The sequence below is a fragment of the Oncorhynchus gorbuscha genome, linkage group LG07, assembly GCF_021184085.1.
Source record: "Oncorhynchus gorbuscha isolate QuinsamMale2020 ecotype Even-year linkage group LG07, OgorEven_v1.0, whole genome shotgun sequence".
Taxonomy (NCBI): Eukaryota; Metazoa; Chordata; class Actinopteri; order Salmoniformes; family Salmonidae; genus Oncorhynchus; species Oncorhynchus gorbuscha.
The window spans coordinates 48,251,715-48,274,236 of record NC_060179.1 but is presented as its reverse complement, the minus strand read 5'-3'; the positions used below and the strand labels follow the sequence as shown (position 1 = coordinate 48,274,236).

The 22,522-nt window shown below is 44.3% G+C and overlaps 1 protein-coding gene across 3 annotated transcripts in view; it reads left to right on the top strand.

The window, feature by feature from the left end:
- The first annotated feature begins 1,704 nt into the window (after positions 1 to 1,704).
- ccdc186 (coiled-coil domain-containing protein 186) overlaps positions 1,705 to 22,522 on the top strand; it is a 117,079-nt gene continuing 96,261 nt past the window's right edge. The window contains exons 1-5 of one of the 3 annotated variants that reach the window (XM_046356517.1): positions 1,706 to 2,048; positions 12,151 to 12,503; positions 12,831 to 13,387; positions 14,113 to 14,239; positions 16,613 to 16,741. In XM_046356517.1, the coding sequence (XP_046212473.1) occupies positions 12,171 to 12,503; positions 12,831 to 13,387; positions 14,113 to 14,239; positions 16,613 to 16,741 (1,146 nt within the window). In that variant the 5' untranslated portion in view covers positions 1,706 to 2,048; positions 12,151 to 12,170. Of the gene's footprint in view, positions 2,049 to 12,150; positions 13,388 to 14,112; positions 14,240 to 16,612; positions 16,742 to 22,522 lie in introns of all 3 variants that reach the window. The other 2 variants (XM_046356518.1, XM_046356516.1) reach the window with 2 other exon arrangements.

Below are 22,522 nucleotides of genomic sequence, written 5' to 3'. Positions count from 1 at the left end.
TATTATTTTTATTCAGCTTAGTCAGATGATTTCTCAATTTGCAATACATTTGCCAATTGGTTGAGCAGTATGACTTATTTGCCATTCATCCCTCTCAACCATATAATTTTTCAATTCCAGTTTCTACAGTCAATTTATTAATGGGTGCATGCTTATTAGCAACTGGAATAAGCAATTTCATAAATGTGTTAAGTCCAGTGTCTGTTTGCTCCTCACTACACACCACAGACCAACAGATATTGTTACATATTGTTTACATCAGTACTAGTCTGAGATTGTTAGAGATATGACTGTGTGTCATCAATGATTGAATCCAGGACTTCTTTATTCTCTTTGCAAGTAGCAATGCTAATATCTTATAGTCATTACTAAGAAGACAAATTGGATGGCAGTTATCAATGAGAAGCATTTATTTTTAGGCTTAGGGATCAGTGTTATTAATCCCTGATTCATTGTAGACTGGAGAACAATGTTTTTAATTCTCTCTAAAAATACCACAAGTAGGAAGGGAGCAACTTGTTCAGGAAATAACTTGCAAAATTCTGACATTCCATCAATACCTGGGTATTTATTGTTCTTTAGATGTTTGATACTCAATAATCACTGCAGCGATGATGGGTTCATCACACGTGTAGGTATTTGCTCTTTATTAAAAAAACAACAGGACCGACAGACTTTCTTATTTTTCTCCATTCACCCACCGGGTCACACTGGGCACAACCCACACCAGGAATTCTCTTCAGTTATTCAACCTGAACACATGTCGTCAACCCTGAGATGACTCCTTTGACATGTGCAGTTGTGGAAAAAAAGTACCTAATTGTCATACTTGAGGAATTGTAAAGATACCGTAATAGAAAATGACTCAAGTAAAAGTTAGTCACCCACCACTAAATTAAAAGTCAACATGTAATTGGTTTTGAAAATACTTAAGTATCAAAAGTACAAATAATTAAAGCAAACCAGACAACATACATATATTTTATTTAAAAAAAACATTTACAAATAGACAGGGGGCACACTCCAACACTCAGGCATAATTTACAAACAAAGCATTTGTGTTTAGTCAGTCTGCCAGATCAGCTGCAGTAGGGATGACCAGGGATTTTGTGTAAATACATGAATTCCTGTCCTGCTAAGCATTCAAAATGTAACTAGTACTTTTGGGTGCCAGGGAAAACGTATGGAGTAGAAAGTACATTATTCTCTTAAGGAATGTAGTGGAGTAAAAGTTGTCAAAAATATAAATAGTAAAGTAAAATACAGATGCACCAAAAAACTACTTAAGTAGTACTTTCAAGTATTTTTACACCACATGACGGGTACTGTCTTCCGAAGTTCAAAACACAACTTCTGTTGTCCGGATTATTTTGCCCAATGCCATCTTCCTCTGTTCTTCATGAATACAGTTCATCAAAATAAGACCACTCCTGGTCACTCTGATAGACTCCACTTTTCCAAGCGCATACTTCACCATTTGACACCTTAAACGGGTTTCCCACATATGCATCCTTACTCAACAAACGCATCGCAACAAGAAGCGATTCATTATCATTTATACACGTATCCTCCAATTTTAGACCATGTCCTTTTAGTTACAGTTTTAGATACTTCTGTAGTCGATTTACAACATTCGTCTTCACCGAATTCACTCGACGCGCTGCTTAATTCGAACTCAGCATCCACTTCCGCCATCTTCCCGTTCACACCAATCTAGCAAGGATCTTTCCTGCAGTGGCCATGTTTGTTGATGTGTCACCAAAGATGGTGGATTAATGAAGATAGGACCTTCACGTGGTCAATAGCTCCCTCAGGACTTTTACGATTGTCAGTTCCGGGTTGGTCTACTTAGTTAATTGACTTTCATTCAACCAGAAAAAAACTGGGGAAAAAAGCGAGAGGGGTGTCTCGTTTTCTTTTCCGTCTCTGGTGTTACTGTCACCTCAGCGACTTGTTGGGGGTAACCAGCTGAGCTGGATCAGCTGTCAAGGAAAGTGTCGATTTTTTTTGAAACATCGGAACCTTACAAAATGGATATGTCATATAAGGTGGGTATTTGCAATGCAAACTATCAATTTATCTTATTTTCAGAATACATTTTAGTGGTAGCTAACGCGTTGGTTAGCTAGCTAGCTAACGTAAGCTAACTTGCTAGATGTGTTTATCTAGCTATTTCTATTGGTCGTTGTAATTATTACTAGATAGAAAATGACTTCCAACATCAATATATATGGCATTCAATATGACTTGCGCTAGCCAACATACCAGCTATGCATCATAATTGCCACATTCAAAACAACTAGGAACTCGGAAAAACATTTGCTCCGACTAGGAAAAATGTTTTGAACGTTAACCCAACTCGGGACAGTTTGTAGTGCCCCGACTAGGACACATCTTTTGAACGTTAACCCAACTCGGGACAGTTTGTAGAGCCCCGACTAGGACAAATCTTTTTAACGTTAACCCAACTCGGGACATTTTGTAGAGCTCCGACGTCATGACTTCGTATGTTCCGAGTTCCCAGGTGGTCTAAACGCGGCATATGAGCTAGCTGTCTAGCCACCTGCTTGTATACAAATTTAGGTTGTACTTGTTACATAGGGTATGTAGCTAAGTTCGGTTATTGACTTTTGACACAGGCAGAGTCATTACCATAATCCTGGTTATATGGCACTCGTGCCATCTTAAATTACCACTGCCCACATCCTTGGGTATTCTAACAAAATACTTTAGTTGTGTTTGAATACTCACACTGCCATACTATTTGTGACGTAAATTGAGTATATAGTATGCTTATTGGTCATAGTATGGGTATAGGTAGTATACCAAAAGTTCCCGGATGTCGTACTAAATTCGCCAACATACGAAGTATATCAGCAGTGGACACTTTCCGTGCTTTTAGGGCCCATAATGCAGTTCTTCAGGAAATGGGCGGGGCTTCACAACGTTTTCAGATTAGAAGGAAACGAAGGACAATATGCAGTGGATGTACAACAAGAAGGGATACAAATTCATTGCTTTAACCTATTATACGAAATGTTAAGAAAATGTTAGTGATGTACTAATGTATAGTTGCTGGTAACTTTAATTATTTACTTGGACCAATGCTTACAACTATTGTATCGATTATTATGATATATTTTTTGAAAACAATTGGATTGATTAAGTTAGGGTTTATAGAAATGAGTTTATAAATCCTGTTTAATTTACTTAAAGAATCAATCTGGAGTTTTTTCAGTAAAGAGCATCCTCCACTTAAAGGAGTATTTTCCACATTTTGACATGTGTACCTGTTTTAGCCCTTACCTATACTGCTGTTTGATATCCCAAGAAAGTTTTAGGTCAATATCCCACATATTTAGATACTTTATAGGCATACCATGTTACGCCATTTGCCCATAGGATCCCATTAAATGTAGAAATACATCTAAAATACCTTCGAACCACATCTCTCTCTTTCTCTCTCTGTATATATATATATGTATGTGTGTGTAACAACCTGTAAAGACCTTGGAGAAATTACTTAAGCATAAACTTTTTATTTTGTGCTTTTTAAGACCACTTTTTTGACTTTTGAAAATACATGCATGCAATTACAGTCAGGGGCATGACCCCACCACATTCTACAATTTGTGTGTCCCCCAGTTTTATCATTGGAATACGCTACAAAACAGGGCAACAGTGTGCTTTAGGATGACACGGACACCACTGAGTGGGCTGACAGGCTGTGTGAAGGCAAAGCTTCTGGTAGGCTGGCTGGACTAGCACAGGAGAGTTAAGCATATTCCAGTGTACATGTTGCGCTCTTTCACCGAGTTGTTTAAAAATAACATTCATTTTCTACTCTTTAGTTGACTGTATACAGCTGGCAAGGTAACTGCTGTTTAACTTAACATACATTTTTTATAACGAGGGGTTATTCGCAATGCTGAGCTAGGATTTTAACTGACATGTAATGTTAGCTATTGTTTCATTCCCTCTCTTGAGGTGAATGATTAAGCTAAGCTAGTGAGTAGCTACTAACGTAAACTCAGTCACTTTTGTACATCGCCTTGGTCCGTACAATTGACCTTATTTTAGCGCCCCAAAAACTTAATACTTTCACATCAACTGTAATGTCAATACCATTGTAAAGCACATTCTCTCCCCTTTCCAACAAAATGAATGAGATGACCTCCACGCTGCCCATTTCTGCATAATTCAAGAAGGCAATGAGCTCCTTCGGGTTAAAAGAAAATGGCGGGTGGGGAAGCGGAACTAATGCGTGATAGTGAGAAGGAGAGATCTTGTGTGGGAAAATGGCTTTTTTTCACTCGATCTGTCCAACTTATCACCTTATCGCCTCTAACATGTAAATAAAACACTAAAGAGTTTACATAATGTGTCATTACACACCTATTTGAAGGTTTATGTCGAATTTGAATCAGGTTTTTAGGGCGGTGCTAAAGTGATCTTAGAAGTAAACAACGGCTTTGAGAATGATGATCGCATGCAATGATGACGCAAAAAAGGACTAGGTATCCCCCCCTTACCCCCGTCACTGTCCATTTCTTGTTTTTAAAGGATGTTAGAAGTGCTACACCCGGTGGAGAGAGATTTGTAAGACAGAAATAGTTGCTTTATGCGTGCTGTACGTTACGGCATGACACATCACGGTGTAACAGAGGGTCCGTTTTTTTCTACTTTTCTCCAATACTATAGAGCCATTACAATGTCGATCAACGCTTGAATAGAAACTTAGTTCACACCCCAGATTTTGAAGTCAACACAGTCGCTACAGTCCCATTAGTTTTCTTTGTAGCCTCGTTTGAAAGTCGCGGTTGCGCACATTTGTACGGAATGGGGTGAGTTTACATTACAGCAAGGTCAGCTCTAGCCTCAAGTTATCTTGTCAAATAGCGATATGAGGTGGCTGTTATGAGGTGGCTATTATTACTATCTAATAGCAGTAGAGCAATAGAGGCAGCAAGAATGATGAGTGACACTTGCTATGTTTGCATAGGCCTATAGGACATAGCCTACCTTTTAGGGGGACTATTTGCTGGCAGAGACTAATAAATAGGTAATCCATACTTATTGAAAACTGAAAAGGTTGTGCCTCTCGCCCACCATAGTAGCTTAACCTATGTGCGTGTTGTGCCTTTTTCCTTTTCAATTATGATAAAACATTTTGATTGCACTTTGACTCACGTTTGTTGGGCGCCCTCCTTCTTTTCATCTGGATTGTCCAGTGTTTTCTGAACGGAGACAATAAAATGTTGTACCTGCAAAAATTCACCTCACCTCTGTCACAGACTGGTCTTCCCTGGCCGCCTGACCCTGAGACCCCTGTCACTACGTAACAGGTTGACCAATACAAGGCTTGACAAATTGGTGGCCATCCAGGCAAATTTGAGGCTTTTTGAGCCTGACAACGAGCCATCCTCAACAAGGTTGGAAAGTGATGATATATGGAGTTTACATCCTTATTAATCATCAGCTGTAATAGAGAAATGAGGGGTGCCATAGCCGAGGGGCTACACCAGAGGTTAATGGTTATCTGTAGGAGGAAAGTATATGGTTAATTAAGCTTGGCAGGCATTGATTAGAGGAGAGAGCCCTGGATTAGGGATGGGGGGCAGGGGGGGTCGACATCAGGTCAGGTCACGTTAAGGGTGAAATAAAAGTTTATGGCCCGTATCACTTAGTGTCCTGCCTAGCAATAAAGATACAATGATTATACAGTGTTTGTACAGATGTGTAGGAGGAGACAGCCTAGGAGAAAGGGTTAAATATCAGTGCTTGTGTGAAAAGGTCTCTGTTTAATGCAGCTGTATTGTATTCCACATAAGGCATCCAGACCTTGTAAAAGTTGCACAGTATAACTTAAAACAAATCTAGTGATACTGTACATAACTTGACATTTCTTCCATACATTGTGGGAGGATAACAAAACTTCCAATTAAATGGCAAAGCATTTATACTATAAATGTTAGGTTACACAATTTCTTCTGATAATTGCGGTGCGGTCTCCATTTTTCCTGCTGCAAGCGGGAGCGGACTGTCCTATAAACGACCTGAGTATGAAAATATGTTTGGTGTCCCACAGAATATTTTGAAACTGTAATTTCTGCTTTTTTGCATTAGCCTACCAGCATCGACATTTCCAAGCAAACAAAAAAACACGGAGAAGGGAAAATCTGTAGACAGAGGTCCACCAGTTATGATTTTTCAACCCAGATAACAATACCGATTATTGGAGGACCAAAAAAAGCTGATACCGTTTAAATCGGCCGATTTGTGTGTTTCCATATACTCCAGAATGTTATGAAGAGTGATCAGATGAATTGCAATTAATTGTAAAGTCCCTCTTTGCCATGCAAATGAACTGAATCCCAAAACAACATTTCCACTGCATTTCAGCCCTGCCACAAAAGGACCAGCTGACATCATGTCAGTGATTCTCTCATTAACACAGGTGTGAGTGACGAGGACAAGGCTGGAGATCACTCTGTCATGCTGATTGAGTTGGAATAACAGACTGGAAGCTTCAAAAGGAGGGTGGTGCTTGGAATCATTGTTCTTCCTCTGTCAACCATGGTTACCTGCAAGGAAACACGTGCCGTCATCATTGCTTTGCACAAAAAGGGCTTCGCAGGCAAGGATATTGCTGCCAGTAAGATTGCACCTAAATCAACCATTTATTGGATCATCAAGAACTTTCAAGGAGAGCGGTTCAATTGTTGTGAAGAAGGCTTCAGGGTGCCCAAGAAAGTCCAACAAGCGCCAGGACCGTCTGCGGGATCGGGCCCCACAAGTACAGGAATGGCTGCAGGCAGGCGTAAATGCATCTGCACGGACAGTTTAGCCAAGACTTTGAGGATGGCCTGGTGTCAAGAAGGGCATCAAAGAAGCCAGGGATTGGACTGCTGAGGACTGGAGTAAAGTCATTTTCTCTGATGAATCCCCTTTCCGATTGTTTGGGGCATCCAGAAAAAAGCTTGTCCAGAGAAGACGAGGCAAGGGCTACCATCAGTCCTGTGTCATGCCAACAGTAAAGCATCCTGAGACCATTCATGTGTGGGGTTTCTTCTCAGCCAAGGAAGTGAGATCACTCACAATTTTGCCTAGGAACACAGCCATGAATGGTACCAACACAACCTCAAGAGAGCAACTTCTCCCAACCATCCTTGAACAGTTTGGTGACGTACAATGCCTTTTCCAGCATGATGGAGCGCCTTGGCAAAAGTGATAACTAAGTGGCTCGGGGAACAAAACATCAATATTTTGGGTCCATGGCCAGGGAACTCCCCAGACCTTAATCCCATTGAGAACTTGTGGTCAATCCTCAAGAGACGGGTGGACAAAACAACAACCCACTAATTCTGCCAAACATTGATTATGCAAGAATGGGCTGCCATCAGTCAGGATGTGGCCCAGAAGTTAATTGACAGCATGCCAGGGTGGATTGCAGATGTCTTGAAAAAGAAGGGTCAACACTGCAAACATTGACTCTTTGCATCAACTTCATGTAATTGTCAATAAAAGCCGTTGACACTTGAAATGCTTGTAATTGTACTTCAGTATTCCATAGTAATTGCCACGCTCAAGGTCCTAAACGATATCTTAACCGCCATCGATAAGAAACATTACTGTGCAGCCGTATTCATTGATCTGGCCAAGGCTTTCGACTCTGTCAACCACCACATCCTCATCGGCAGACTCGACAGCCTTGGTTTCTCAAATGATTGCCTCGCCTGGTTCACCAACTACTTCTCTGATAGAGTTCAGTGTGTCAAATCGGAGGGTCTGCTGTCCGGACCTCTGGCAGTCTCTATGGGGGTGCCACAGGGTTCAATTCTTGGACCGACTCTCTTCTCTGTATACATCAATGAGGTCGCTCTTGCTGCTGGTGAGTCCCTGATCCACCTCTACGCAGACGACACCATTCTGTATACTTCCGGCCCTTCTTTGGACACTGTGTTAACAACCCTCCAGGCAAGCTTCAATGCCATACAACTCTCCTTCCGTGGCCTCCAATTGCTCTTAAATACAAGTAAAACTAAATGCATGCTCTTCAACCGATCGCTACCTGCACCTACCCGCCTGTCCAACATCACTAGGTTACACAATTTCTTCTGATAATGGCTCTGACTTAGAATACGTGGACAACTACAAATACTTAGGTGTCTGGTTAGACTGTAAACTCTCCTTCCAGACCCATATCAAACATCTCCAATCCAAAGTTAAATCTAGAATTGGCTTCCTATTTCGCAACAAAGCATCCTTCACTCATGCTGCCAAACATACCCTTGTAAAACTGACCATCCTACCAATCCTCGACTTTGGCGATGTCATTTACAAAATACCCTACTCAACAAATTGGATGCAGTCTATCACAGTGCAATCCGTTTTGTCACCAAAGCCCCATATACTACCTACCATTGCGACCTGTACGCTCTCGTTGGCTGGCCCTCGCTTCATACTCGTCGCCAAACCCACTGGCTCCATGTCATCTACAAGACCCTGCTAGGTAAAGTCCCCCCTTATCTCAGCTCGCTGGTCACCATAGCATCTCCCACCTGTAGCACACACTCCAGCAGGTATATCTTTCTAGTCACCCCCAAAACCAATTCTTTCTTTGGCCGCCTCTCCTTCCAGTTCTCTGCTGCCAATGACTGGAACGAACTGCAAAAATCTCTGAAACTGGAAACACTTATCTCCCTCACTAGCTTTAAGCACCAACTGTCAGAGCATCTTACAGATTACTGCACCTGTACATAGCCCACCTATAATTTAGCCCAAACAACTACCGCTTTCCCTACTGTATTTATTTAATTAATTAATTTTGCTCCTTTGCACCCCATTATTTTTATTTCTACTTTGCACATTCTTCCATTGCAAGTCTACCATTCCAGCGTTTTACTTCTTGCTATATTGTATTTACTTTGCCACCATGGCCTATTTTGCCTTTACCTCCCTTCTCACCTAATTTGCTCACATTGTATATAGACTTGTTGATACTGTATTATTGACTGTATGTTTGTTTTACTCCATGTGTAACTCTATGTTGTTGTATCTGTCGAACTGCTTTGCTTTATCTTGGCCAAGTCGCAATTGTAAATGAGAACTTGTTCTCAACTTGCCTACCTGGCTAAATAAAGGTGAAATAAAAATAAATAAATAAAAGTAACATCTGACAAAAATATCTAAAGACACTGAAGCAGCAAACTTTGTGGTAATTAATATGTGTCATTCTCAAAACTTTTGGCCGCGACTGTAATAGTGTGGGCTCAATAGCATCTCATTAGTGTGTGATATTGAGAATCAGCTGCACATGTGATGGAAGAGTGCACTGCACATGTGATGGAAGAATGCACTGTGCATGCAGAGGGTTGCAATTCCATTGATTTGGGGATAGTTGAACCAAAATATGCCACAAGACCTAGATTTGCCTTGTGTCCACAAAAAAGTTCAATGTTGTAAGCTAACTTTTTTGCTGAATTTAAGTAAAATTCCCGAGCTTAACTAAAATAGTATAGAACAATAGAACTATTCAGAAAATTTACCGGAATGTTTCTGACCCTTTGCAACCCAACTTGCAACTGCAGTGCATGTCCTCCTCATGGACTGCACCAGATTTGCCAGTTTTTGCTGTGAGATGTTACCCCACTCTTCCACCTGCAAGTTCCCAGACATTTCTAGGGGGGAATGGCCCCCCCCCCTGATCCAACAGGTCCCAGATGTGGGATCCGGCCTCTTCGCTGGCCATGGCTGAATACGGACATTCCTGTCTTGCAGGAAATCACGCACAGAACGAGTAGTATGGCTGGTGGCATTGTCATGCTGTGGAGGGTCAAGTCAGGATGAGCCTGCAGGAAGGGTACCACATGAGGGCGGAGGATGTCTTCCCTGTAATGCACAGCATTGAGATTGCCTGCAATGACAACAAGCTCAGTCCGATGATGCTGTGACACAACGCCCCAGACCATGACGGACCCTCCACCTCCATGTCGATCCCGCTCCAGAGTGCAGGCCTCGGTGTAACGCACATTCCTTCGATAAACGCGAATCCGACCATTCCTGGTGTAACTCGGGCAGTTGTTAATGCCATCCTGTTCCTGTCCCGCAGGTGTGAATTTTGGATGTACCAATCCTGTGCAGGTGTTTGTTCCATTAGGTCTGCCACTGCGAGGACGATCAGCTGTCTGTCCTAACTGCCTGTAGCGCTGTCTTAGGCGTCTCACAGTACAGACATCGCAATTTATTGCTCTGCCCACATCTACAGCATTCATGCCTCCTTGCAGCATGCCTAAGGCACATTCATGCAGATGAGCAGGGACCCTGGGCATCTTTCTTTTGGTATTTTTTCAGAGTCAGTAGAAAGGCCTCTAGTGCCCTAAGTTTTCATAACTGTGACCTTAATTGCCTACCGTCTGTAAGCTGTTAGTCTCTTAATGACCGTTCCACATGTTCATTAATTGTTTATGGTTCATTGAACAAGCATGGGAAACAGTATTTAAACCCTTTACAATGATCTGTGAAGTTATTTGGACTTTTACAAATTATTTTTGAGAGACCAGGTCCTGAAAAAGGTACATTTTCTTTTTTTGCTTAGTTTAGTTGTTTGATGGGAGGCATTAGAACATTCTCCTTGTATGACTGGTGAAGGAGAGTCCGGTGTGTTCTACGGGTCTTTCTGATGGGAGGTATTAGAACATTCTCCTTGTATGACTGGTGAAGGAGAGTCAGGTGTGTTCTACAGGTCTTTCTGATGGGAGGCATTAGAACATTCTCCTTGTATGACTGGTGAAGGAGAGTTCAGGTGTGTTCTACAGGTCTGTCTGATGGGAGGTATTAGAACATTCTCCTTGTATGACTGGTGAAGGAGAGTCAGGTCTGTTCTACAGGTCTTTCTGATGGGAGGCATTAGAACATTCTCCTTGTATGACTGGTGAAGGAGAGTTCAGGTGTGTTCTACAGGTCTGTCTGATGGGAGGCATTAGAACATTCTCCTTGTATGACTGGTGAAGGAGAGTTCAGGTGTGTTCTACAGGTCTGTCTGATGGGAGGTATTAGAACATTCTCCTTGTATGACTGGTGAAGGAGAGTCAGGTCTGTTCTACAGGTCTTTCTGATGGGAGGCATTAGAACATTCTCCTTGTATGACTGGTGAAGGAGAGTTCAGGTGTGTTCTACAGGTCTTTCTGATGGGAGGCATTAGAACATTCAGGTGTGTTCTACGGATGCTGAAAGACATTCCAGATAACTGTAATCACCGTCAGACACACCTGGCTAACTTGATGGGTCATTGTAATCATCTGGTGAAGTGGAGTCTTTTGTTTAGACATGCTATCTGAACAATGAACCATAATCCTAATCCATAGAGTACTAGCAATACAAACGGATTGTCATAGCTAGCTAAAGTTAACCAAATAGGTTCAATGTTAGCTAGCTAACATTCCTGGCAACAATTTAAGAATGCTTTTTTGCCGACGTTTACTTACAGACCAATCTTCAACTGGTGTTGAGTTTTCCTAAATTCATCAGTTATTCTTGCTAACATTGAACATGGTTGGTTAGCTCCCAGCACTGTGGCAAAATTATATTTACCATGTCAATAAGCAAAAAACAAACAGCCAAAACACAGATGGCCACTATAATGTCAAATCAGATTTTTTGTCATGAGTAGAGTACCATTTGATTGATTTTTGTGGATCCATGACCATGGTGTGTTGACATTAACCTGTTGACGTTAGCTAGCTAGGTATGTATGGAATGCAGGCACATCAGGTTCTGTATGGAATGCAGGCACATTATGGGACACAGGCCAGGTCATTATCAATTATATTTGTATTTATTTTTTAAATGGTGTGACCAAATCATATGCTGTGGGAAAAGTTAGTGTAGAACCCCTGATTTGCCCCGCTGGGTTAATGGTAAGAAGGAAAAGGAATTTAGTTTCATCATCGCTGTCTGTTACTGTCTGTTACTGTAAAAGGAAGTGGTGTTAGTCCCATTTAAACTATTAGCCTACCTCCTGCCCTGTCAAATTCCAAAGGGTATCCTTTGGAATCCTTTATATGTGCAATTTATGCTCAAAGTTTTTCATATTACTCTATCCCATTCATCTCTCTCTACCCCACATCCCTCTCTGTCTCTGTGTGTCAGGTGTGAAGCTGAGGAAAACCATGGAGCAGTCTGACCCAGCCTCTGCCTCAGACCTGGCCCAGGAATCAGAGGTCAACTCCCTGCCAAAGGGGTCATCAGTGGTCAACACGAGCAACAGGAGTGACACAACGATGGAGGAAAATGAGGTCTGTGCAGAAAGGGGGAATGACATCAAACAGGAGAGTCTGGAGGGAGATGGAATACAACACGAGAAGAAGAAAAAGTGCCAGCAAGAGGGTGGAGAGGAGTCTGTCAATGTGGACATTAGCTGTGATATTAGGACAGCATCAATCGAAGACGCAAGAACTCTTGTAGATGAGAACACTGAACGTCCACTCTCGGTCTTGGATGAGGTAATGGAAAGCACCAACTCTGTTTTAGAGGTGACGATAGAAAGCTTGTCGTCGCTTCTGGACAAGGCAGTGGAATCTCCACCCGCTATTCAAGTTGGAGTGGGTGACTGCTCAACCTCTATTCCGAACAGATACGCAGAATCTCAACCAGCTGGTGTCGATGGCCCCTTCAAATGCTCCGTGGAACCCTCCCCCACAAAGGAAAACGTCACCAATAGCCCAGCCACACCCTCCACACCCAGCTCTGCCTTTGCGGACCCTGGAATTTCCAGTCCACGAATGATGGCCCCCACGAACACCAACTCTTTGCCCAGCCCCTACGATGAGGTAATGGAAAGCACCAACTCTGTTTTAGAGGTGACGATAGAAAGCTTGTCGTCGCTTCTGGACAAGGCAGTGGAATCTCCACCCGCTATTCAAGTTGGAGTGGGTGACTGCTCAACCTCTATTCCGAACAGATACGCAGAATCTCAACCAGCTGGTGTCGATGGCCCCTTCAAATGCTCCGTGGAACCCTCCCCCACAAAGGAAAACGTCACCAATAGCCCAGCCACACCCTCCACACCCAGCTCTGCCTTTGCGGACCCTGGAATTTCCAGTCCACGAATGATGGCCCCCACGAACACCAACTCTTTGCCCAGCCCCTACGACACGGACTGCAGCCGTAAGCTCATGACTCAGATCCAGCGGTCGGTCTCCCAGGAGTCCCTATTGGATGAGCTGGAGCAGGAGCTGTTCTCCTGCCAGCTGCCTGAGAGAGGGGGAAGGGGGCGCAAGGGTGGACCCCATGTAAATGGCATGCAGGCTGACCAGGATGGCTCCCCAATGGTTTTCGAGAAGTGCATCCAGTATAAGTATGTGCAGCAGGAAAAGGCTATTAAAAGGTAATCCATTCCATGGTGATGTGTAACAAAGTCTTGACGTTTGTTAGCATTTGATGTTACTCTTCAATAACCCCAAAGCAAATCGGGGACGAAATGTGGTTTATTCAAAGGGGACAAATCATAAATGTTATGCAGAGAGGTAGATGTTCATTCTCCCCTGTCCTCCGTGATTCTCTCTACAGAACAAAGGGACAGGATGTAGTTTTATAACTCAACCCTAGCCTGTGGTTGACCAATTAGAATTCCTTGCAATAAAATTTGGCCAATGGCCAGATAACAAGTATCTTGTTTCAGGCTCAATGCCTAGACAAATTCCTCCCATGTCTGTGACCCATATATAATTAATTCCCCTTTACAGAAAAAAACACTTTCCATTGATCGTTAATTCCCTCTTGACCTTTAGTATGCGTGGTGTATTTATCTTCAAAATATTCTATGTTCTATGTCGCTATAATTTGGTATATTGTGTGCCAAGTAAACATTCACACGATACCATTGTAGGTCTACTGTATATCCCTGCCTTTTTTGTGGATAGATGACAAGCTGTAATATCCCAAACTTGTTCTGTAGAAAATGGCCTCTTGTCTATTTGAAAAGTTTTGCTATGCTTTTTAATAGAGATATTGTACTTTTGAAGGACAAAAACATACTTCATATACAATTTCCATCCCTGTTCATGCGTCTGTGTGGCTGTACCCTTACGCTTGGATTGTTGACCTTTATAGGCTACTGGATGAAAACAACAAGCATCAGGAGCTGGTCCTGGGTATCTGCTCAGAGAAGGACATAATGAGGGAAGAACTGAAGAGGAGGGTGGAGACTGAGAAAAAGCACATGGGCACCGTGAAGAAGGTAAGCACTCCATCTCCAGACTGGTGTCACGTCCATTAAGCTGCCTCATGGCTGGCTCGGACAAGGCTGGCTTACTTCTTACTCCAACGGTTTCCATTTAGACATCTTCTCACCTGAGTTTCCCTTTTGAATGATCTAATATCGGTAGTTTAACGAGATGCTACAAATTCACTCATTTGTGAATGATACTGATGCCGCAATAATACTGCCCCCCCCCCCACAAATGCATTTCAACCTACAGTACTAATGAAAACCCAGGTTGAACCTTCAAAAGATCAAGCCATGGGGGCAAGAGAACTGACTGTTGAGAAATCTTACTCTTGAGGTGGAGCCCATCCTCTTTGTCTGGCTAGGGCTGTGTCGGTAATGCAAATAACTGCCGACTGTTGATAAACACTTTTAGCATCTCCGGGCATCCGTGCACAGCCTAAAAGTCACTGATGTAGACCTTTTGGAACATCTACATTTTAAAATGTCTAATAAATCTATTTAATATAGCCTCCACCATCACAGTAAATATATTTATTTTAGGCAGGTCTAAAGAAACATGATATGAGGGAAATGTAGCCTATTTCAGATGAACAGAATAGCATATTCTGAGTTGTCCTTATGTTTGGCCTTGATCTGGCAATGTGGCCTACACTTGTTCATTTAGCAGAAATATTTTTTTGAACATCTTGCCATAAATGTTCCAGTAGATTTAACTGTAACTCGGCCACTCAGGAACAATCACTGTTTTCTTGGTAAGCATCTCCAATGACAATTTGGCCTTTGGAAAAACTACGCAGTCCTTAATGATTACAAGCGTACCCATAACATGATCCACTATGCTTGTAAATATGGAGAGTGGTACTCTGTAATGTGTTGTAATGGATTTGCCCCAGACATACGTTTATTTGATTTATTTATTTATTTTGACCTCTTTTTCTTCCCAATCTCGTGGTATCCAATTGTTTTAGTAGCTACTATCTTGTCTCAACGCAACAACTCCCGTACGGTCTCGGGATAGACGAAGGTTGAAAGTCATGCGTCTTCCGATATACAACCCATCCAAGCTGCACTGCTTCTTAACACAGCGCGCATCCAACCCGGAAGCCAGCCGCACCAATGTGTCGGAGGAAACACCGTGCACCTGGCATCCTTGGTTAGCGTGCATTGCGCCCGGCCCGCCACAGGAGTGTGCGATGGGTCAAGGATATCCCTACCGGCCAAGCCCTCCCTAACCCGGACGACGCTGGGCCAATTGTGCGTCACCCCACGGACCTCCCGGTTGCGACAGAGCCTGGGCGCGAACCCAGAGTCTCTGGTGGCACAGCTTTAACCACTGCGCCACCCGGGAGGCCCTCAAACATACGTTTTTGTCCGGAATAAAAAGTGTTAATTGCTTTGCCACATTTTTTGCAGTATTACTTTAGTGCCTTGTTACAAACCGGATGCATGTTTTGGAATATTTTTATTCTGCACAGGCTTCTTAATTTTCACTCTTTCACTTTCAATTAAGTTAGCATTGTGGAGTAACTACAATGTTGTTGATCCATCCTCAGTTTTCTCCTATCAAAGCCATTAAACTCTGTAACTGTTTTAAAGTCGCCGTTGGCCGCGGGGTGAATTCCCTGAGCGGTTTCCTTCCTCTCCGGCAACGCCTGTATCTTTGTAGTGCTTGGTTGTATTAATATACCATCCAAAGTGTAATTTATAACTTCACCATGCTCAAAGGGATATTCAATGTCTGCTTTTTTCTTCACCCATCTCCTAATATGTGTCCTTCTTGGAGAGGCATTGGAAAACCTCCCTGGTCTTTGTGGTTGAATCTGTGTTAGAAATTCACTGCTCTACTGAGGGACCTTACAGACAAATGTATGTGTGGGGTACAGAGATGAGGTCGTCACAGAGTGATTTCTGCTCCAGAATGTATTATTGCAAGCGTAAATAAGGAGATTGAACACTTATTGACTACAAATATTTCAGTTTTTAATTTTAAAATCATTTGTTTACATTTAGAAAAAATGTGATTACACTTTGACATTATGGGGTATTGTGTGTAGGCCAGTGACAAAAAAAATCTACATTTAATACATTTTTTCAGGCTATAATACAGAAAAATGTGGATACAGTGAAGGGTTTTGAATAGTTTCTGAAGCACTGTTATGTATGTTGGCATGCTTGTCAGTCAGGCAGGTTAAGCCAGGTCTGTCCCTTTCTAACCTGACGGACCTGTCCTCTACTCTTTGTTGCTCCTGGGTGATGTTTCTCCTAGATACAGCTCTAGGATCATATTTTCCTCCCCCTATCCTAACAACTAGGGGGGGAAAGGCACAAAGATAAGTCTCTAGGGGCAACTTCACCCTACAATGTCTTTTGTGTCTCTCCCAGTTGGAGGGCCGGGTGGAGGAGCTGCTGAGGGAGCTGAAGGAGTCCAGGGACAAACTGGTTTACCAGGATGGCGCCGCGAAGAACGCCCTGCAGCAGTTGCACAGAGAGACTGCCTACCGGCTGGAGCAGGTAAGCTCCCGGAGAAAGAGGATGTCAAGAAGACCCTTGCATAGCAGTGCATGACAGTCCGAGACAGGTAGAAAAAAATTGTCGGACAAGCAGTATAATAGATTTAAATTAGCTCAATGTGTCTTCAGAATGCAGTGAGTTTCACACGGTCAACTCCCTATCTCTGCCATTCCATTACACCTATCACTATGAAAATATGTTTTAGGAAACCAGGCATATGTCGCGGGTCACTACTTCACATGTTCGTGAAGGCATTTCTGCCTCAAAAAACATTTTGATAACAATGTAAAGTCTACGTTCAAACGGCTCTCCTGTGAACTTTCATGTGCCTTTATAACAAACTTGTATGCCATCAGTAAACACGAAAATTGTTAAATGACGAGCCTAGTTGGTTTAGCCACAGAAAAAAAGGCAACTTCCCGCTAGCCATGATTGGCTCAGATAGTGAGTGGGCTGGTCATGCTGAGAGATGAGTTCGGATTGGTTTGCCATATAGCACACTTGTGTCTTTTGAGCTGGTCAGTATGTCTAGGTAATCCTGTCTAACACGTTTTTTTTATAAATGTATTGTGTATTAAAACTCCACTTTCTGGAGGACTGAGTTTTGAAATCAGTGGAATTCGAGTATGATAGCGAATGAGATGGAGAAAACACCTGTCTCCGGATTACATCTTCAAACTAAGGGCAACCATGGCATCCAACAGGAGACACATCCAACCATGGATGATGTATAGGGGTAAGAAAGTCTAGCTAGCTACATTATCAGATATGACATGTTTCTAATTTTGACAGGAAGAGACATTTGCTTGGCTAGCTGTAGCCTAATGTTAGCTAGCTAACATTGAACCTGGTTGGTTGGTTAGCTACCTAATTAATGTGGGGTAGTAATGTAGTGAGTTGTGATTATGGTTCATTGTTTACCTCGCTAGCTAGCTAACGTTGGCTGGCTGGCTCGCTAGCTAACGTTACGTGTATGAACTTATTCGTATCTCAGAGCTATTTGCTTAGTTAGCTATAGCCTAATGTTAGCTAGCTAACATTGAATCTGGTTGGTTAGCTACCTGCAGGGTAGTAACATCATGAGTTGGGATTATGGTTCATTGTTTACCTAGATAGCTACATGTCTTTACAAAAGACTGCAAGTAACCATTTTGAGTGCGTTCGTAAATTCAGTCTGGCCGTCTGCTCCGATTTCAGAGCACTCTTGCCAGAGAGTGCAGATAAATTTACGAACGTTCAACACACATTGAATATGGCTGGTGTCAGTAAACGTTGGCAAAAAAGCGAATTAAAATGTTGCCAACAGTTAGTCCAAAAAGCTCTGGATAACATGAAAACAGCCTAACCAGCTCTGCTTGGGTGAGTAAAATGGTCAGAGTGGGGTGTTCTCTCATTATTTGTCTGGAAGTAGCTAGCCAATGTTAGCCAGTTAGCTTTTGTTCTTGACTGTCGTTGTGAGGTCTGACCGTTCGGATCAACCGTACTCATCGACCTGAGCGTCCGGTGTGCGCTCTGAACGCGAAACGCTCTGAATTTACAAACAGATAATCTGACAGCACAGTTGCACCAACCCCCTGGATAACATAACAGCCTTCTCTGCTAGGGTGAGTAATGTTCAGTGAGCTGTTCGCAAGTTAGGTTGGGTGCTTGACTGCTCCTAGTACATTCTGATCAACCCTAAAAGATATGGGTGGGACTAAAACTAAAGAGGGTGTGAACGATGCTGAATTGGTGTAGACAAAGAAGGGGTCTCCAATAGTAGTGCCAAAACATTAAAATGCCATTTTCTCAAAAGTGAGTTTACAAGTTTATCAACTTTCAAAGCAAATTACTTTCACATTGTTCAACTGTAGTTTATGATATACAATTTTGTATCTCTGAGTCTCTACTTTTATCCATTGTAAAAAACACAATTAAAAATGTTGCTACATAAGACCGATTTGAGCCAGTCGGTCACATATGCCCAGTGCGTAGGCTTCAAGTACAGAGATTGGGAGATACGAAGATACGAATAGCTCGTATCTTGTACAACGGGGGACCCCTCGATGTCCAGAGGGGGCGGAGGAACCTCCGGAACCTCATCTTCCTGCATGGGACCAGCTACCACCGGCCTGAGAAGGGACACATGAAACGAGGGGTTAATGCGATAATACGAAGGAAGTAATAATCGATAACAAACCTCGTTTATTCTCCTCAGGACTTTAAATGGCCCTATACACTGCGGACCCAGCTTCCGGCAGGGCAAGCGGAGGGGCAGGTTTCGGGTCGAGAGCCAGACCCTGTCCCCAGGTGCAAACACGGGGGCCTCACTGCGGTGACGGTCAGCGCTCTTCTTCTGCCTTATACTAGCTTTGCGTAATGACTCTTGGACCGCCCTCCAGGTCTCCTTAGAGCGCTGTACCCACTCCTCCACCGCAGGAGCCTCAGTCTGGCTCTGATGCCACGGTGCCAGGACTGGCAAGTACCCCAACACGCACTCAAATGGTGACATGTTGGTAGAGGAGTGGCTTAGTGAGTTCTGGGCTCACTAAGCCCAGGGAATATATCTCGTCCACTCCCCTGGCCGGTCCTGGCAATATGACCGCAGAAACCTACTCACCTCCTGGTTAACTCTCTCCACTTGCACATTACTCTCCGGGTGATACCCTGAGGTCAGGCTGACTGAGACCCCCAGACGTTCCATAAATGCCGTCCAAACACGGGAGATAAATTGGGGGCCCCGATCAGAAACTATATCCTCGGGCACCCCGTAGTGCCAGAAGACATGGGTGAAAAGAGCTTCCGCAGTCTGTAGGGCCGTAGGGAGACCGGGCAATGGGATAAGACGGCAGGACTTAGAGAACTGATCCACAACGACCAGGATAGTTGTGTTACTCTGAGAGGGGGGAAGGTCAGTAAGAAAATCCACCGATAGATGGGTCCACTGCCGTTGTGGAACGGGAAGAGGTTGTAATTTACCTCTTGGCAGGTGTCTAGGAGCCTTACTCTGGGCGCACACCGAACAGGAGAAAACAGAATCGCACATCCCTCCTCAAAGTGGGCCACCAGTACTTCCTCTCAAGACCTCTCACTGTCCTAAAAATACCTGGGTGACCCGACTAGGGTAGACAATGAGCCCATCGAATCAATTGATCACCAACAGCCAGCGGCACGTACCTACGACCCTCCGGACACTGTGGAGGCGCATGTTCCTCCCTTAGCGCCCGCTCGATGTCCGCGTCCACATCCCATACTACTGGTGCCACCAGCTTAGCTGCCGGAATGATGGGAGTATGATCGATGGACCTGTCCTCAGTGTCACAGTCTTGACAGCGCGTCGGCCTTAGTGTTGAGGGAATCTGGTCTATACGAGATAGTGAAACGAAATCTAGTGAAAAACATGGCCCACCTTGCCTGACGAGGATTCAGTCTCCTAGCTGATCGGATATAGTCCAGGTTACGGTGGTCAGTCCAGATAAGGAAGGGGTGCTTAGCCCCCTCAAGCCAGTGTATCCACACCTTCAGGGCCTTAACCATAGCCAACAACTCCCTATCCCCCACATCATAATTCTGCTCCGCTGGCCCGAGTTTCTTTGAAAAAAAAGGCACAGGGGCGGAGCTTCGGTGGCGCACCCGAACGCTGTGAGAGCACCGCTCCATCCCCAGCCTCGGATGCGTCCACCTCTACTATAAACGCCGAAGAAGGGTCCGGATGCGCCAACACCGGCGCCTCAGTAAACATCGCCTTCAACTTATGAAAAGCTCCGTTCGCCTCTGCTGACCACTGCAAACGCACCGGCCCCCCCTTCAGCAGTGAGGTAATAGGGGCAGCTACCTGACCAAAACCCCGGATAAACCTCCGGTAGTAATTAGCAAACCCTAAGAACCGCTGCACCTCCTTTACCGTGGTCGGAGTCGGCCAATTACGCACGGCCTTTACGCGGTCACCCTCCATTACCAACCCAGAGCTGGAAATGCGATAACCCAGGAAGGAAACTGATTGTTTGGAAAACTCACATTTCTCCGCCTTCACATACAGGTCATGCTCCAGCAGTCGCGCACAAGAGATACATGCGCAGTGCGTGTAGCGGAGTAGATTAAAATATCGTCAATATACACCACTACACCCTGTCCGTGCAGGTCTCTGAGAATCTCATCCACAAAGGATTGAAATATAGCTGGAGCATTCTTTAAACCGTATTGCATGACGAGGTACTCATAATGGCCAGAAGTACTGCTAAATGCAGTTTTCCACTCATCTCCCTCCCGAATACGCACCAGATTATAAGCACTCCTGAGATCCAGTTTAGTGAAGAACTGCGCTCCGTGAAATGATTCCACTGCCGTAGCAATGAGAGGTAGTGGGTAACTAAAACCCACTGTGATGGAATTTAGACCTCTATAATCAATACACGGACGTAAACCACCATCTTTTTTTCTTCACAAAAAAGAAACTCGAAGAGACAGGTGACATGGAGGGCCGAATGTACCCCTGTCCCAGAACCTCGGTGATATAAGTTTCCATAGCCACCTTCTCTTCCTGGGACAAAGGATACACATGACTCCTGGGGTGCGCAGCGTTACCCTGGAGGTTTATCACGCAATCCCCCTGCCTATGGGGTGGTAATTGGGTCGCCTTCTTTTTACTGAAAACGATAGCCAAATCGTCATACTCAGCTGGAATGCGCACGGTGGAAACATGGTCTGGACTCTCCACCGTTGTCACACCGATGGAAACCCCTACACACCTGCCTGAACACTCATCAGACCACGCCTGTAGAGTTCCCTGTTTCCACGAAATCGTAGGATTATGAATAGCTGGCCAGGGAATCCCCAGTACAATTGGAAACGCAGGTGAATTGATAAGGAACAAACTAATTCGCTCCTTGTGATTCTCCTGTGTAATCATCTCCAACGAAATTGTGGCTTTCTTCACCAGCCCTGACCCTAATGGTCGACTATCTAAAGAGTGCACGGTAAAAGGGGGGTCTACTTTTACTAACGGAATCCTCAACCTCTGAGTGATTCCGCGATCTATAAAGTTTCCAGCTGCGCCTGAATCTACCAGTGCCTTATGCTGGAGAGAAGGAGAATAATTAGGGAAACAAATTAATAGGAACATGTGACCAACGGGAAACTCTGGGAGAGTGTGGTGCTTACTCACCTGGGGTGACCGATGAGTGTTCTGCCTGCCCTCTCGATTCCCAGATTAATTCCTCCAGCACCGACCAGACGTGTGCCCTCTCCGGCCACAAATGTTACAGGAGTAGCTTCCTCCTCCGATCTCCCTTGACGCGGTCCCTCCTAGCTCCATCGGGATAGGAGCAGGAGGGTCAGGAGGTAGAACTGACAGGACCCTTTCAGAACGTCCATGAGCAGCTAGCAGATGGTCCAACCAGATCGACAGGTCTATCAGTCCATCCAGGCTAAGGGTAGTATCTCGACAGGCCAGCTCCCTACGGACGTCCTCTCTCAGGCTACACCTGTAATGGTCTATCAGGGCCCTGTCGTTCCACCCTGCTCCCGTAGCTAAGGTCCGGAACTCCAGCGCGAAGTCCTGCGCGCTCCTCGTCCCCTGTCTAAGATGGAACAATCTCTCACCCGCCGCTCGACCTTCTGGAGGGTGATCGAACACGGCCCTGAAACGGCGGGTGAACTCCGGGTAGTTGTCCCTCGCTGAGTCGGGCCCGTTCCAGACCGCATTAGCCCACTCCAGGGCTCTACCGGTAAGGCATGTGATGAGGACCCCTACTCCCTCCTCCGAGGGAGCCGGCCGAACGGTGGCCAGGTAAAGGCCTAATT